At 43.2% G+C, this 17,620-nt stretch overlaps 1 protein-coding gene and 1 non-coding gene across 29 annotated transcripts in view; both read left to right on the top strand.

Moving 5' to 3' along the window:
* The window catches only part of KIF13A (kinesin family member 13A), a 216,575-nt gene that overhangs the window by 160,488 nt on the left and 38,467 nt on the right, over nt 1–17,620 (top strand). For 17 of the 28 annotated variants that reach the window (XM_084967433.1, XM_084967426.1, XM_084967431.1 and 14 more), the window contains 4 exons: nt 7,290–7,503; nt 10,275–10,437; nt 12,738–12,878; nt 13,903–14,052. In XM_084967433.1, coding sequence (XP_084823559.1) covers nt 7,290–7,503; nt 10,275–10,437; nt 12,738–12,878; nt 13,903–14,052 — 668 coding nt within the window. Of the gene's footprint in view, nt 1–2,166; nt 2,287–7,289; nt 7,504–10,274; nt 10,438–12,737; nt 12,879–13,902; nt 14,053–17,620 lie in introns of all 28 variants that reach the window. The other 11 variants (XM_084967415.1, XM_084967428.1, XM_084967422.1 and 8 more) reach the window with 1 other exon arrangement.
* On the top strand, nt 11,967–12,073 carry LOC146401203 (U6 spliceosomal RNA). The gene has a single exon (XR_014811676.1). It is a non-coding gene; the product is annotated as a U6 spliceosomal RNA (small nuclear RNA).

Raw genomic sequence — 17,620 nt, 5'->3', positions numbered from 1 at the left:
GCCAGGTCTGCTCCCTCTGGTATAAGCAGGAAGTGGACCGTCCCTTTTTTGAGACCCTTTGTTTCCAAGCCAATTGCGGCAACTTTCCATGGTGCTAGAGTACAGAGTGATTGTGAAGGGATTTCTTTCCAGATATCCCATTTTTGAGCACACCATTTCTGAATTGTTCAGAGTATGAATCCAGGAATTTCAAAATAGAATCTAATGTAAAGGTTAAAGTCACAACATTTTACTATAAACTCAATTGGAAATGTTACCATCAAAGAGACTTATTTAATAAGCCCAGGTAACTTTTGCAAAATGATAGCTAGGATGAAAGGCTTTATAGGCACTTTGACTTGACCCCGTCTCTGATCTTTAAGGTGGAGTCTCCCTAAAGCATCATTTCTAAATCTTTCCAGAAGGTTTTCAGTGTTTGTATTCAAGCTCTTTGTCTCTGTGTCTAAAAGGAAATCCTTTACCTCTTCATACACATTTAAGTGCCTTAAATAAAATACACACCAGATTCTTTCCTTACTTGCTCTTTTATAAATCTGTCCCTCCCTTTTCCCATCTCCCCAGGCTTGGTGCCTGGGACCTAGAAGCAGGACAGAAAAGTTCCTGGGTTCACAGGTACAACATAGCATTCTTGGGGCGAGAATTATTTCACGGAGATATAGTTGAGGCCAGATTCTGGAGCACCTGAGAGAGTTAGTTTCTGGACTTTGTCCAGCTCACTTTCCCATTCACCTGCTCTTTGGATACCTGGATACCTAAAGATCCATATCTTAAACCAGGGAGAGCCTCTGGAAACCTGTGACCCCAGAGACAGACAGCCTCAGCCTGACAAGATGCTTGGAGAGCATTTTGGTTTTCACAGTTGAGCCCTTGCCTTAAACATTTACTTTCTCACTCTACACTTTAAATAAGCCTATCTGAGAAGAATTGGAGCCTAGCTAGAGAATTGTCAGGTCTCTGGCGTATCCAATCGGGGATTCTGTCTTAAGAATAAAGATTTTGACCTTTTCCTTCATCACCATTTCTGGAGTTTTAGCTTCAAGGACCCTTCATTTTGATTATAAAAGTCAAGCATAAAGAAATGGTCAGATAGAAAAACAAGTGTAATGTATTAATGTGAAAGAGTGTAAAGTAACAGCAAAAAAGAACATCACAAAGATTAGGGATTAAGATTAGCTCCTGGGGCATTCGACAGCACAGCACAGGGTAGACCACAGCAAGAACTCAGATTCCAGTCCCCTCTGCGACCTGCTCACCCATTTGGGAGGAATCCCATCTGACATCCCAGAGCTATGCTCAGACATCAGAATCATGTTCATGGGTCATTCAACAACATGCCTGAGCAGCGAGTCTCCTGGGAGTGGTTTTTTGGAAGCCCAGATGGATACAGGGTGTGACAGGAGGACTCAGCTCCAAACTCCAGGTGGAGGAACGCCCATTGGAAGAGAGCTTCTTTTCTTCAGATGAGGTTACGGAATTCCAGACGGCTCCATTCTCTAACTCTGCAGATGTTCAGGTCACATCCATTTAATCATGTGTCATCCCACATCCCAGATATCTAATTTTCTCTAATTGTTACCTTCTTCTCCCAAATATATATATGAACTCCCTGAATAACCAGTGAGTATTTAGTACGTGTTAATTCCTCCAGTCTTCTTAGCCAAAGCAATTACTCATGAGTGGCCTGGCTCATGGTTACTATGAGTTACCCACTTGGTATTTCAGATCAGGCCTTGCTCTCCATGGATGATTTTATCTATTTAAAAGTAACATTTGAGGAGGTCCCATTGTGGCAGAACAGAAACTAATCCAACTAGTATCTGAGAGAATATGGGTTCAACTCCTAGCCTTGCTCAGTGGGTTAAGGATCTGGCATAGCCATGAGCTGTGGTATAGGTTGCAGATGTGACTTGGATCTGACATTGCTGTGGCTGCAGCATAGGCAGATGGCTGCAGCTCCAATTCAACCCCTATTCCTGGAACTTCCGTGTGCCACGGGTACAGGCCTAAAAAGCAAAAAAGTAAAAGGAACATTTCCCCTTTCCCTATGCTCTCCCCAACCCCACCGCTAAATGGGGCTCCTATGGGACACACCGCTATCCTCTGATACAGTGCTGAGATGCCAGAGGTGGGACCAAGTTCATGCCCTTCCTTCCCCTCTACTGCTAGGTGGCTTCCCGATCATAAGCCTGTCGGCCTGGTGGTCATCCCCTTGGTGGTCCTATTTGAAGATTCTCTTCCCTCTCCTGTGGTTTCAGATGAAGCTCCTCCACAAACACTGGGATAAAGGTTTTAACTAATTGACATGAGCATGAGAGAGCTTGACTGGTTTTTAGCAGTGCTGCTGATGAGTGCTTGTGCTATGTGCTTTGGCCAAAATCTAACTAACATGATGGGGAAGAAGCTGAAGATTTCTGCCCAACAGAGAGACTGAATGCTTGATGAAGGAATATTCTCTTTTCATTTATGACCACTTCCAAGTCCATTGCCTTCCCAGTGGTGAATATCTGGTAGCTCTTCTTTTCCCCATGCATCCAACAGCACACAAGTGTCATTGGTATCATTGCTACTCTTATCAATGGCTTCATTGCTGCTGACAGTGCAGCAGTTCAGGACAGTGGGGGTTTTTTTGCTTTTTTTTTTTTTTTTTTTTTTTGCTTTTTAGGACTGAACCCATGGCATATGGAAGTTCCCAGGCTAGGGGTCAAATCAGAGCTGCAGCTGCTGGCCTATACCACACCCACAGCAATGCCAGATCTGAGCCATGTCTGCGACCTACACCACAGCTCATGGCCACGCCGGATTCTTAACCCACTGAGCAAGGGCAGGGATCGAATCCTAGTTGGATTCATTTCTGCTGCCCCATGACAAGAACTCCAGGACATTTCTGGGAACATAGTCACCTGCATTATTTCAGTAATAGACTAGACTAATAGATTTTAAATCACTAGAGTAAATAATGATCTAAAACCCAATTCATATGGAGTTCCCAACGTGGCTCAGTGGTTAACAAACCCAACTAGTATCCATGAGGACATTGGTTCGATCCCTGGCTTTTCTCAGTGGGTAAAGATCTGGCATTGCTGTGAGCTGTGGTGTAGGTGGCAGACGCAGCTTGGATCCCGAATTGCTATGGCTGTGGTGTAGGCCAGCAGCTGTAGCTCTGATCAAACTCCTAGCCTTGGAACTTCCATATGGCATGGGTGCAGCCCTAAAAAGATAAATACATACATACAGTCATGCATAAATAAAACCCAATTCGTTTGGATTAAAAGTAAAAGCAAACCTAGTACCTCTCGACCATAGTGTTCTTCCCAAGGGTTCAAAATAGGAATCAGACACTCAAGTATTTTCACAGAGTCACTGGCAGCTCTAAAGTTGAGCAGCTGAGGGGCTGGTAAAGGGTCATAGCTTATTCCATCTGAGATTTAAAGTTTCTGTTTTTGGGAGTTCCCGTCATGGCTCAGCGGTTAACAAAGCTGACTAGTATCCATGAGGATGCAGGTTCGATCCCTGGCCTTGCTCAGTGGGTTAAAGGATCCAACGTGACTGTGGCCGTGGCCAGCAGCTGCAGCTCCAATTCAACCCCTGTCCTGGGAACTGTCATATACCAAGCATGTGGCCAAAAAAAAAATTTCTTATCTATATCTATATATATGCTGTATAGTGATAAAGACCTAAAAGAGGTTAATTAATTCAAAAAGAAAATGTTATCAAGTATGTCTCAGAGAAAGATGTTTCCAGATTGTGTTAGGATCAGAGAAAAAAAGAAAGAAGGAAACCTCAGCCCCTCTACCCCTACCAGGCAGTGTGTAGCATAGCCAGACCTGATCGGAGTCCTAGGCAGGCCTTCCCCGGCTGCCCTGGGGCCAGCTGGGGGTGAGGAGGAATGCTTTGAGCTGCTCTCTCTTCCACATCTGCATGTTGATCTGTGACCTCTAAGACAGCCCCTTAAGTAGGGGCGCTGTGTCATGGTAGCTGCTAAACAGTTTTAAAAAGCCTCAGTCCCATTACCAATGCCTTGGCCTGGAACCCCCTACCCCAGCCATTTGAAATCGTGTGTGTTTCTACATACCGCTGACTAAACACTAAGTTAGTGCCCCCCCCTTTTAAATATGAATAGTGGAGTTCTCATTGTGGCTCAGCAGGTTAAGAACCCAGCATAGTGTCTGTGAGGATGCAGGTTCAATCCCTGGCCTTTCTCAGTGGATTAAAGATCCAGTGTTGCCATAAGTTGCAGTGTAGGTGCAGCTGTAGCTTGGATCTGATGTGGCTGTGGCTGTGGCTGTGACGTAGGCCCCACCTGCAGTTCCAATTTGACCCCTAGTCTGAGAACTTCTATATGCTGCAGGTGTAGCCCTAAAAAGAAAAAAGGGGAAAAAAATTATTTTCTTTTTTTAAATAAATACGAATGAATTTTTATTATTATTTTTTTTTACGGATGAATATTTTTTAAATAAAGAACGGACCCTGTTCTTTTTTAAACCCAGAACCTAAATAGAGAATATATATATACTGTTTGAGAAGGATGTGTTTTTTTTAAATTGAGATAACTTTTTTCTCTAGCCCTTACATGTAAAATTTCTTCAAACTCTCTCAAAAAAAGTTCACCTTATTACTCTTTTTTTTTCCCCCCCAGAAGTTATAGGACTATATAATCAGAGGTTCTAATCCTTTGGAGTACATTGATTTTCACCGTATGAAACAAATGTAACCCACCCATGGTTTGCCTTTGTGTAAGAGGGTTTTTTAGGAGTCTGTTTTCTTTTTTATTTTTTTTTTTAATTTTTCCTTTTTTTAGGGCTGCATCAGCAGCGTATGGAGGTTCCCACCCAGACTGGGGGTCTAATTGGAGCTACAGCTGCTAGCCTCCACCACAACCACAGCAATGTGGGATCCGAGCCACGTCCTTGACCTATGCCACAGCTCACAGAAACGCTGGATCCTTAGCCCACTGAGCGAGGCCAGGGATCGAACCCACAGCCTCATGGTTCCTAGTCAGATTCGTTTGCACTGCACTGCAATGGGAACTCCCTAGGAGTCCATTTTCTATTAGCCTTTCAAATAACACATTTCAGGGACTCTATGTCAGGTCTCTATGAAGAAAACTATTCTGCTTTGAAAAAATAATGAATTTTAGAATTTTATATCAGCAAAGAATAGTATTTTTCTTAATACTCTTATCGGAGTAGTAATTTTTTTTTTTTTTTTTGTCTTTTTTGCCATTTCTTGGGCTGCTCCCGCGGCGTATGGATGTTCCCAGGCTGGTGGTCTAATTGGAGCTGTAGCCACCGGCCTACGCCAGAGCCACAGCAACGCGGGATCTGAGCCGCGTCTGCGACCCACACCACAGCTCACAGCAACACCGGCTCCTTAACCCACTGAGCAAGGCCGGGGACTGAACCCACAACCTCATGGTTCCTAGTTAGATTCGTTAACCACTGAGCCACGATGGGAACTCCCCGGAGTAGTAATTCTGAGGAAGATATTAGAGGTCAGAGTACTGCATCAGTTTTGTTACTAAGTTTTTTCCTACCCCCCAAAATTAGCTGTGATCTGGGTCCAAAACCCCCCCTCTGTTGCTTATTAGCGGTGCAACTTTAGGTCAGCTACTTAACCTTTCTGAGCCCCAGTTGTCTCATCTTTAAAATGGGAATGCTGTCTGTCTTTAGGTTTATTGCAAGGCTTTTGTGAGATGATGCATGCAAAGCGTAGAGTGTCTCTACCTGAGATACAGCCAGTAGCTAGTAGAATTATTATCACCATTATTGTGGTTATCATTTTTATTAAAAACAACTCACCTATGCTCTGCATACCTAGTGATTTTTTTCCTACTTTGGTATTATTTAACCTTCTTTTTTAACCTATTTTTTCCCCTCTTCTCATATAGAAAACTAGTAAAATTTACATGCTTATTGAACAAGTTGATAGAGTCTTCTGAGAAAGTCAATCTCTGGCTATTGTATGATATAAAAATTGCTCTTAACTTCCTACCCTTATCTTGGAAGTTAAACTAAGAGTCAGTATGTGGCAGTACGACACAAATAGCCCCGAATATGAGGCAAGTGTGTGAATCTGAGGCTTGTCTGAGAACATGAACATATCTCCTCCAGGTCCCTTGGACTTCAGGGGAATATTTGCCATTCTCGTAATTTCCTTGTTTACCACCCAGATTGTCTGACATACTGTTTCCCTACAGTCTGTTCAGTTAGATAAGGTCAGTAACTTTCTCTTGTACAGGTGGTCGGTGCCTTCCTTAATCTTTCTCCATGGCATCCAGGTTCTTGGTCATTACCAAGCTAATTAGCTCTTTAGGGTTGAGTCCTGCCTACAACACAGTCACCACTGGGCATACCACAGCCCCTTTAAACAAGACCTATTAGTACTTCCAGTACCTCTTCACCCACATGTATGTAGGTGACCTCTGAATACGAAAATGCAACAAAAAAAGGAAAAATCAGAAATATCCTTTTAGTTTTACAAGTGAATTTTTGCAAGTGAATTGCTATCTTGGCTATTAATTACCCGAGAAATTGCCAGGCTAGATACTCAATATTTTCAAACACATGCTGAGATCTTTTGAGTTTCCTCCCACATTAGAGAAATTCAGGAGTCATAAATTGGTGACTAAAATGAGAAATACAAACTTTTTGCCATGTACCAAAGCCAATGCTAAATGTGCATAAAATTGACTATGGTAAAAATCAAATCTTGTGTAGTTCAGTTGTTGAAGGCTTCTTAGATTTCATCAAGTTTTTCTTCTCTGCATATAGACTTCCCATCCCCTTTTCCTCTGCCATCTGTTTTTTTTTTTAGGGCCACACCTGTGGCATATGGAAGTTCCCAGACTAGGAGTCAAATCAGAGCTGCAGTTGCCAGCTTACACCACAGCCACAGCAACACTGGATCCTTAACCCACTAAGCGAGGCCGGGGATTGGACCTGTGTCCTCATGGATGCTAGTTGGGTGTGAAACCTGCTGAGCCACAAGGGAAACTCCTCTGCCATGTGCTGTTTGAAGTTGAGTCATCTATCTGAACATTAGAATGAGTGCATCAATTTGAAGAAAGTACATAACAGATAAGGGGACTGTTTACAAACAAGGCATTTGTCTAAACTGTTAAGGAAAAGAGAATTGAGAGGATTTCTTCTGACCAGGCCTCTCAGGCCTCTCACAGTGTACCGAAAGGCTGGATTCTGGGGCAGGGGAGGGTTCTTGCTGGAAGCAGCACCAGCAGGCTGCCTGTCTTAGCCACCGCTGAAGGCACCTTGCCTTGTCTCTTGGCTCACCAGACCCAGTTCAGAATGTGGTTCAGGTCCTGGAGAAACAGTACCTTGAAGAGAAGAGGAGTGCCCTGGAGGAGCAGCGGCTCATGTACGAGCGAGAGCTGGAGCAGCTCCGCCAGCAGCTGTCCCCGGAGAGGCAGCCCCAGAGCAGCGGCCCCGAACGCCTGGCCTTCAGCAGCCAGACGGCTCAGCAGAAGGTGACGCAGTGGGCGGAGGAGAGGTAAGAGGGGAAGCGGGGCCCAGGGGCAAGGCCTCAGGCCCTTGGGCTGTTGGGGGAGGGCTCGTGAGGCACATCAGTGGGGGACAAACCTTGCAATGAAAGCTTTCTTACTCCTACATCTGGATTGTCGGCAGCTGCCTTTTCCTTTCAAAGATATTGTCTGTCCTGAGTATGTTTATTATGATGTTAGTTGTTAAAGACTATACCCGCCCCCTGACCCTTCAGGAAAAATGGTGCCAAGTTGGAATCCCACAGGTAGGTTCTGAAATAGAGAACATTTGAATAGTTCTTCAGCACGGAAGCATTTCTCGTTTTTTGTTTCTCTTGCTTTGGATCCCATTTATTTGTCTTTTTTTTTTTTTTTTTTGCTATTTCTTGGGCCGCTCCCGCGGCATATGGAGGTTCCCAGGCTAGGGGTCTAATCGGAGCTGTAGCCACTGGCCTACGCCAGAGCCACAGCAACTCGGGATCCGAGCCGCATCTGCAACCTACACCACAGCTCACGGCAACACCGGATCGTTAACCCACTGAGCAAGGGCAGAGACCGAACCCACAGCCTCATGGTTCCTAGTCGGATTCGTTAACCACTGCGCCACGACGGGAACTCCTGGACCCCATTTAAATACAACTTTAGTGTCAAGTAATCCAAATGTGAATGTTTAAAATTTATGACTTGAAAATATTTGTATCAGGAGTTGCCATCGTGGCGCAGTGGTTAAGGAATCCAACTAGGAACCATGAGGTTGCGGGTTCGATCCCTGCCCTTGCTCAGTGGGTTAACGATCCAGCGTTGCTGTGAGCTGTGGTGTAGGTTGCAGACGCGGCTCGGATCCTGCGTTGCTGTGGCTCTGGCGTAGGCCGGTGGCTACAGCTCCAATTCAACCCCTAGCCTGGGAACCTCCATATGCCGTGGGAGCGGCCCAAGAAATGCCAAAAAGACAAATAAATTAATGAATGAATTAATTAATTAAATTAAATAAAAAAGAGTAGTTTAAAAAAAAAAAGAAAAAAGAAAATATTTGTATCAGAAGTGAGGTAATGGAGGAACCAACAGAAAGGATGATACATTAGTGCGAAGTTACATTGTATTCTTCCCACCATCCAGAAACAGTGCTTATTTTAGTGAATGTTCCCAACAGCACCAAGCCATGGGAATTAGGATTTCCATCTTGTAGGTAGGACGGTTAGTTTAAATATCCTCCCTCAGTCACCCATTTAGTAAATGCAAAGGCCAGGGTTTGACCCCAGGTCTGTCTGTATTAATAACACCCGTGTTATAATAGCACCTGACATTTCTTGAGTATTTACCATGTGCTGCCACTCCACACAGTCAAAAATCCGACTACAACTTTATCGTCAGCCCTCAATATCCATGGTTCCACATCCATGGATTCAACCAACCATGGATCATATGCTCCTGGAGTATTTAGTGAAAAAAAAAATCTGCATATAGATGAATCTGTACCATTCAAACCAATATTGTTGAAGGGTCAGCTGTGGTCTTTCTTTCATTCGGTGGGTAATTTTTGAACATGGTATGATGAGCCATGCACTTGGCCAGGAATTACATGTGATGACAAACAAAAAAGACAAAGTGGGAATTCCCATTGTGGCTCACTTGAGGTTTCGGGCCTGATCCCTGGCCTTGCTCAGTGGGTTAAGGATCCAGTGTTGCTGTGGCTGTGGTGTAGACCGGCAGCTACAGCGCCGATTCAACCCCTAGCCTGGGAACTTCCATATGCTACAGGTATGGCTCTACAAAGAAAAAAATAATAAAAAAATTTAAATATTAGCAAAACAATTTGTTATGTTTTGCCCATTAAAAAAAAAGAAAGAAAAAAAAGACATAGTCCCCGACCTAGAGGAGCCTTGAGCTTCCTAGAGAAGATGGAAATTATTCGTCAAATAATGAAAAAATGACTACTGAGGCAAAAGGTGTGGGGCCAGAGAAAAAAATATAATGGGCTTTGGACCCAATCGGGTTGTTAGAGAAGCGTTTATCAGGAAGTGCTATTGTGTAGAATTAAAAAAAGAAGTTCTGCTGCCACAGAAGTACCTCCTTCTTGCCTTTTACCAACTGAAGAAAGCATGCAGAACACTTTGTCCACATCTCTTTCACCTGCCCGTCTCCTCCGCCCCAAAACACACGAAAGTCATACCATTTCTTTTTCCTAAAGGATTCCTTTATTGGGTTTTTGTTTTTGTTTTTTTCGGGATTTTTTTTTTTTTGCATTATCATATCAAAACCTAGTCGTTTTCAACTATTATATAATTTAAAACATGGTTTGCAATTGAGTCACCTTACACATTTGCTCCTCATCCATGGTTCCCCCTGACTAGTCCAGAACCATGGTAGGAGAAGGAAGGATGAGAAGTGACTTGGCAAGAGGAGGTTGAAAAAATATTCTTTGGGAGTTCCCATCATGGCACAGCGGAAACAAATCTAATTAGGAACCATGAGGTTGAGGGTTCGATCCCTGGCCTCGCTCAGTGGGTTAAGGATCTGGTGGTGCGGTGAGCTGTGGTGTAGGTCGCAGACGCGGCTTGGATCCCACGTTGCTGTGGCTCTGGCGTAGGCCAGTGGCTACAGCTCCGATTCGACCCCTAGCCTGGGAACCTCCATATGCTGTGGGTACAGCTCTAAAGAGCAAAAAAAGAAAAAATATTCTTTGAAAGAGGTTTTCTACTACTTTCTAATAATATGGCTTCCTTGGAAACAAGATTGTGGTTTGCTTTCGGATGTTCTCATTTCCTTTTCTGTTGCACCACAGGGATGAACTCTTCCGCCAAAGCCTGACAAAACTGCGGGAGCAGCTGGTCAAAGCTAATACCTTGGTTAGGGAGGCCAACTTCTTAGCTGAGGAAATGAACAAGCTCACTGACTACCAGGTGACGCTGCAGATCCCTGCTGCAAACCTCAGTGCCAACAGAAAGGTGAGAATGGTCTTAGAGAAAAGGGGGCCAGAGGGAAATAGAAACCTGACGTCCAGAAAACATCCAAGAGGGGACCCTCATGCGAGCAGGCATGTTTGTCCTTTGTAAGACTCCCTCAGTGTTCCTGTTATGGCTCAGTGGGTTAAGAACCCAGCATAGTATCCACAAGGACGTGGGTTTAATCCTGGATCTGGCATTGTTGCAAGCAGCAGTGTAGGGAACAGATGCAAGCAGCAGTGTAGGGAACAGATGCAGCTCCCATCCGGTGTGCTGGCAGCTGCTGCTCCGATTCGCCCCCCGAGCCCAGGAACTTCCGTATGTCACAAGTGCAGCCTAAAAAATAAATAAATAAACAAATAATTTTTTAAAAAAGACTTCCTCGGGGTTCCCGTCGTGGCTCAGTGGTTAACGAATCTGACTAGGATCCATGAGGATGCAGGTGTGATCCCTAACCTTGCTCAGAGGGTTAAGGATCTGGCACTGCCGTGAGCTGTGGGTGTAGGCCAGCAGCTACAGCTCCGATTCGACCCCTAGCCTGGGAACTTCCATATGCTGTGGGTGTGGCCCTAAAAAGCTAAAAAAATAAAAATAAAGACTTCCCTATAGACCTCCTCAGGTATCCTTGGATATTTTGTGGTCAGAGTATGAGGATTTGGCCAAAGGACTTGCCAATTTAAATGCTTTCTCCAAAACAGTGATACTAGAAATAAATATATAAGTAATTCCTCCTGCTTTCTCTTTCATATAAATGCCTCCTGAGATGGGGCATGTCTGTATATTTTGTTATAGTGCCGTTCTGAGAGTGAATTCTGCAAGAAAGGAAGACTCATCTGATACCGGTTTTATGTCCACAGAAGGATTCTTTGCAGCCATTGGGAAGTTTCCCATCATTTCAACTTGAAGAATTTGTCCTTGAAGGAGAAACTTTGAAAAAAATAATCTTTCATCCATTCATTCTCCCCTCCAGCAAGCAAGCTAGAAGCAAGTCAGAAAGTATCTTATCGGTCTTCTCTCATTTTAGTCTTTTGATCAAGGAGTTCTCCTTTAAGGAATTATTCTAAATCTGCACTTAGGGAAATGTTCATAAATTTTTTTCTTTTTAAGGCTGCACTGGTGGCATATGGAAGTTCCCCACCTAAGGGTCGAATTAGAGCTATAGCCACCCGCCACAGCCACAGCCATGCCAGATTCAAGCCGTATCTGTGACCTATACACAGCTCACAGCAATGCCAGATCCTTGACCCACTGAGCAAAGCCAGGGATCAAACCCACATCTTCATGGATACTAGTTGGATTCATTTCCACTGTGCCACAACAGGAACTCTGAAGTGCTCCTAAAGATTTATGTGCTTTTGTTCAAGGATGCTTATCATAGTGACCTTTGAAATAGCCATGATGTTGACCAAGAGAATAGTCAAATGAGTGATACATCCCTATAATGGATTGCTATGTCGCTATTAAAAATCATGTTTATGAAGCATATTTAACAACACAAGAAGGTAAACATGATATCAAAACTACGGAGAGATGTGCTTGCTTCAGCAGTACATATACTAAAATTGGACCGATACAGAGAAGATTAGCATGGCCCCTGCACAAAGATGGCATGCAGATTCATGAAGGGTCCCACATTTTTTAGACTGGGACTTTGGGGTTAGTAGCTGCAAACTACTTCATTTGGAGTGGATAAGCAGGGAGATCCTGCTGTATAGCACAGGGAACTATATCTATCACTTGTGATGGAACATGATGGAGAAAGATGTGAGAAAAAGAATGTATGTATGTGTATGACTGGGTCACTTTGCTGTATAGCAGAAATTGACAGAACATCGTAAATTAACTATAATAGAAAAAATAAAAATCTTAATGAAAAATGAAACACCTATTAGTGAACATTAAAAAAAAAAAACTATGGAGAGAAGATTGAGATAGGAAATATGCATTTGGGGTGGGGGGTGGCTGTGGCATGCAGCAGCTTAATGTGGGATCTCAGTTCCCAGACCGGGGTTTGAACCCAGGCCACAGCAGTGAAAGCACCAAGTCCTAACCCCTAGACCACCAAGGAACTGTGGTTTATATTTTTGTTTGGTCCTGACTGTGATAAAAATAAAACGTGTGTATGGGTATACAAAGAAGGTTGAAAATAAACCAGAACATTCCCTCGGCGATGAAATTTCATCTTCTTTTGTATACATTATGGCTTTTTTAAAAAACTTACTCCTTTGTGATAATACATATTGCTTCAGCGGTACAAAAAAGTCCTAACGTGGCTGTTTTGTTTGTTTTTCTTCATTCTGCAGAGAGGGGCCATAGTGAGCGAGCCGGCTATTCAAGTGAGGAGGAAAGGAAAGAGCACCCAAGTGTGGACCATTGAGAAGTTGGAGAATAAATTAATAGACATGAGAGACCTTTATCAAGAATGGAAGGAAAACGTTCCTGAGGTAAGAAAGACAAAATGTAAAGGAGCTCTTGTTCTGCCACAAGGACAAATTTAAGCAGTTCCGTCATCAGAACACACCCATGGGCGTCAGTGATGATCTCTAGTGACTCTCGGGACATTTATATTAGAAATGTGTAGGAGTTTCCGTCATGGCTCAGTGGTTAAACGAGTCTGACTAAGAACCATGAGGTTGTGGGTTCGATCCCTGGCCTCACTCAGTGGGTTAAGGATCCAGTGATGCCAGTGAGCTGTGGTGTAGGCCGCAGACGCGGCTCAAATCCTGCATTGCTGTGGCTCTGGCGCAGGCCAGTGGCCAAAGCTCCAATTAGACTCCTAGCCTGGGAACCTCCATATGCCACGGGTGTGGCCCTAGAAAAGACAAAAAGACAAAAAAAAAAAAGAAAGAAAGAAAGAAAAGAAATGTATAGTAAAAGTGACATTGAAAGAATTGGCAGGCTCCATCATAAAACATGTGATCCCCACACAGGAACTAGAGGAAGAGAACATGTAGCATGTTCTTACTGGTTTGCATTTTTACTAAATTTCAAGTGAAATGAAGCAGAACAGAGTGAATTTCTGCTGTTTTGTCAGCTGTGAAGGATCAGCTGAGATGGAGCCAGCGTGGCTTTTGTGCTCATTAGCGTGTGTTCATGCTCCCCTAGCTGTGATGGTGGCTGGGTAGATGCTGAGAATAATTTTAGAGAGCACAAGCCATTTTTTGGACATGCGTAATGGAAAAAAAAAAAGACTCGGTGAAGGAAACGAGGCAAAGCCCAGAGAGTGAAACTGCGCAGCTGGGGTGTCGTGGGGAGGGAGGGCAGGCAGTAAGCACAGAAGAGCTCCCCAGCTAACAAGCCCCTCCCAGGTGCTGGTTTTGTTTTATTTGTGTGGCGTGAGTCTAGGTTGACATCTTTTTCTTCGGATAAATGCTTTCTTTCTAAAACCTTTTAAGATGCTGGTTTTAAATATCTTTAAGTTGACGTTTGTTTCCTACTCCCCTTCCCCCCACCTCTCCTACCGCTCAGGCAAAACGACTCTATGGGAAACGAGGCGACCCTTTCTATGAAGCCCAAGAGAATCACAACCTCATTGGCGTGGCGAATGTGTTCCTGGAGTGTCTCTTCTGTGATGTGAAACTTCAGTATGCAGTCCCTATCATCAGCCAGCAGGGGGAGGTAAAGACAAGCCAGTCTCGGAGAACATGGCCACCATGGTTCAAGTTTGGGTTTTGTTTTTCAATTCTGTTTAAGTGACATTGGTTTTTTGTTTGGTTGGTTTTTATTTTATTTTATTGTAGTATAGTTGATTTACAGTACGGTGTTGATTTCTGCTGCACAGCAAAGTGATTCTACGTATATACGTATCCATTCCCGTATAGGTTATCACAGAACAGGGACCTCTACAGCAGGTCCCTTTTGATCATCCATTCCATACACAGCAGTGTGCCTTTGCCATGCCCCAAAGCCTAGTCCATCCCTCCACCCCTGCCCCATACTTCCCTTTTGGGAACCATACCTTTGTTTTCAAAGTTACTTTCTTGAGGCAGATCAAAAAACTAGGGTGAGTATCAGTAGCACATTCTTTTTTCTCTACTAATATCAATAGAAACTAAGTCATTATTAAGTCATTGTTTTAAAAGATTATTAGAACGTGTTCTTTTGTTCATTTCTGGTTCACAAATATTTTCTTTGTTTTAATCAACTTAGAAAACTTTTGGAAACCAGAGTCAGTTCTGTGCCCCATATTCATTTCACTTTTAATCTCTTACCTCTGTAATACACTCTAGTTCCTTCCTAGCCCCTAAGTAGTCTTTATAAGATACAACTTGGGAGAGTTATTTTGAAATATAAAATATTCAAGGAGCTCCCACAAGGCTTGGTGGTTACGAACCCTGCTAGTTATATCCTGAGGATGCAGGCTTGATCCCTGGCCTCGCTCAGTGGGTTAATGACCCTGTGTTGCTGTGGCTGTGGTGTAGGCCATCAGCTGCAGCTCTGATTTGACCCCTAGCCTGAGAACCTCCATATGCTGCAGGTGAGGCCACAAAAAGCAAAAGAAGAAAAGGAAAAAATATATATATAGAATATTCAAGGAAAACAAGCTTAACCATCACAGTGTTACCCCCTCTTTAAAAAGTCTCTCTGCTACTGTACAGCACAGGGAACTATATCCAGTCTCTTGGAACAGAACATGATAGAAGCTAATATGAGAAAAAGTGTGTATATGTATGCCTGGGTTACTTTACAGCAGAAATTGGCGTAATATTGTAAATCAACTATACCCTCATTAAAAATTGTTTTAAAGTCTTTCATATTTGAGTTATTTGGATATATTGGCCTTATGTCAACCTAAAACATTTCAGAAAATATACAAGTTCAAACTTTTTATAGTATCTATTTCGTCAACTGAGGGTTTCATTTTAAATTTGGTAACATCCTTATTTCCTAGGTTGTCCCTCAGTAGCATGCAAAGTTGAAATGCTCGGTCATTTTGTGTAATTCTTAGAGCAGGCTGAGAATAAGATGCCAGTCTGCCCAAAGTGAACCCAGAAAATAGACCCTAGGTTCCCAGTTGGGATTTGTAAGTACACAGCTCACATCCTACAGGTAACCCACCTAGGAACAGTATGCTCCAGGAACCTAGTGGTCTAAGTTGCTTTCTCCCATGTTAAAAACGGGGACAGCTCCTCTAGCAAAGAAACCTATTGCCTGAGTTCCTAGTCAGGGTTTCTTACGCCAGGATCCATGGTGGGCTTTGCGTGTTCCATTAATCCCCCTGAAATTATACTAAAAATATATTAGGTTCTCAAAAAACATGGGGGAAAAAGCTCGAGAACCACTCTCTTCTGATTTTCTTGTATTTATTTTCTTCCCCTCCTCTTGCTCCTTTCGCCTCATTTGTCTCACTTGTCAAACACCATCAGCTAATTTCTCTCCGCTCCTGGGGGCCAGGGCCCATTGCTCTGTGGAAGTTGGATCTGAGCTACCTTTGAAGATGAGCCTCACTATTTAAGATGCCAGCAGCACTGCCACAGCCTGTGTCCTCACCACAGCTTGTCATTGCAGCCTTCAACTATGTTTTGAAAGAGAACTTGGCTGGTTACAGCACTCTGAGAATGCAAATTTCAGGGTCATTCCTATCCTTAAATTCAGTTCTGTGCCACCAACTGTAAGAGAGACACTGCTGACCTAGCACCAATACTGAGAGCCACCAGGATATGCTGCAAACATTTAGAAAAATGTGTCTTAAAGGAACTGCTTTCTTATACCTTTGTGGCATTCTGTTTGTCTCACCCCCTCACCCTGCTCCCAGCCCCAGTGTGAGTTTCATTCGCATTCTCTTCTCCCAAGAGACTAGAAGCTCCATAAGCCCAGTGGCCGTGACTGTTTGGTTCACTATTGTAAATGCAGCACACAGTCCTGGTTCCTGGCACACGGTCAGTATTTGGTAAATATTTGTCAAGTGCATAAACTTATCCCATAACAACCTGCTTGTATCTTTGTGAAAAGTCGCTGGTCTACACTATTCCTGAGTTTTTATTTCTCTGTCTTTCCTCACTTGCCTGTGAGTGCCCAGGAAGCAGAGTCTGAGTTTTGTTTTCTCCCCATTCTAATGGTGACTTTTAGTGTATTTATTTTTATTTTGTTGAAGCATAGTTGACTGAACAATGTTGTGTTGGTTTCAGATGTACAGTAAAGTGATTCAGTTATTTATCATATATATATATATATGATATATATATATGGTTTTTTTCACAGTCTTTTCCCTCATAGATTATTACAAGCTATGAGTAGAGTTCCCTGTGCTGTACAGTAATTCCTTGTGGGTTATCTATTTTCTATACAGTAGTGTGTATATTTTAATCTCAAATTCCTTATTCCCCCTACCCTTTTGATAACCATAAGTTTGTTTTGTGTTTCTGTTTCGGAAAGTTCATTTGTATCATTTTTTTTTTTTTAGATTCCATATGTAAGCAGTATCATATTTGTTTTTCTCTAACTGACTTTCCTTGGTATGATAATCTCTAGGTCCAGCCACGTTGCTGCCAAAGGCATTATTCCCTTCTTTTTATGAGTGAATAGTGCTCCTTTGTATGTATGTACCACATCTTTTTTTATCTGTTCCTCTGGCGATGGACATTTAGGTTGCTTCCATGTCTTGGGTGTTGTAAACAGTGCGGCAATGAACATTGGAGTACATGTATCTTTTCAAATTAGAGTTTTCTCCAGATATATGCCCAGAGTGGACTCACTAGATCATTTGGTGACATTATTTTTCATTTTTTTAAGCAACCACACTGCTCTCCATAGTGACTGCACCAATTTATATTCCCACCAACAGTGTAGGAAGGTTCCTTTTTCTCTACTCCCTTTCCAGAATTTATTATTTATAGATTTTTTTTTATAATAGAGCCCCTGTCTTTATCATGGGGTCCCTGTGATGCCAGGCATTAAGTCAAACAAGTAAGTGTGTGAACATCTGAATGAGGGAAATGATGGCTCCAGGTAGCATCTCACAGCTGCCTTTGCACTGCTCATAGGCTGTCCTGGAGGAGAAGGATGAGAATGGAGGTGGCTCTAGGAGGCAGGTTAGAAAGGCAAGTTTGGCTCAAGGTAAGGCAGGACGGTTGCAGGGGGCAGGTGATGGAATGGAGTGACTCTGAAAGTAACGTGTTTCTCGGAGCTCGAGCTGATCCTGCAGTCACAGTGGGGCTGTAGGTACAGTGCTTTCCATCTTAGCTCG

This window comes from Sus scrofa, chromosome 7 (assembly GCF_054392235.1).
Source record: "Sus scrofa isolate SSC_HxYL_T2T_F1_AM1 chromosome 7, Sscrofa_HxYL_maternal_Yorkshire_Landrace_v2.0, whole genome shotgun sequence".
NCBI lineage: Eukaryota > Metazoa > Chordata > Mammalia > Artiodactyla > Suidae > Sus > Sus scrofa.
The sequence above is the reverse complement of the archived record's forward strand: the minus strand, read 5'-3'. Positions and strand labels throughout refer to the sequence as shown.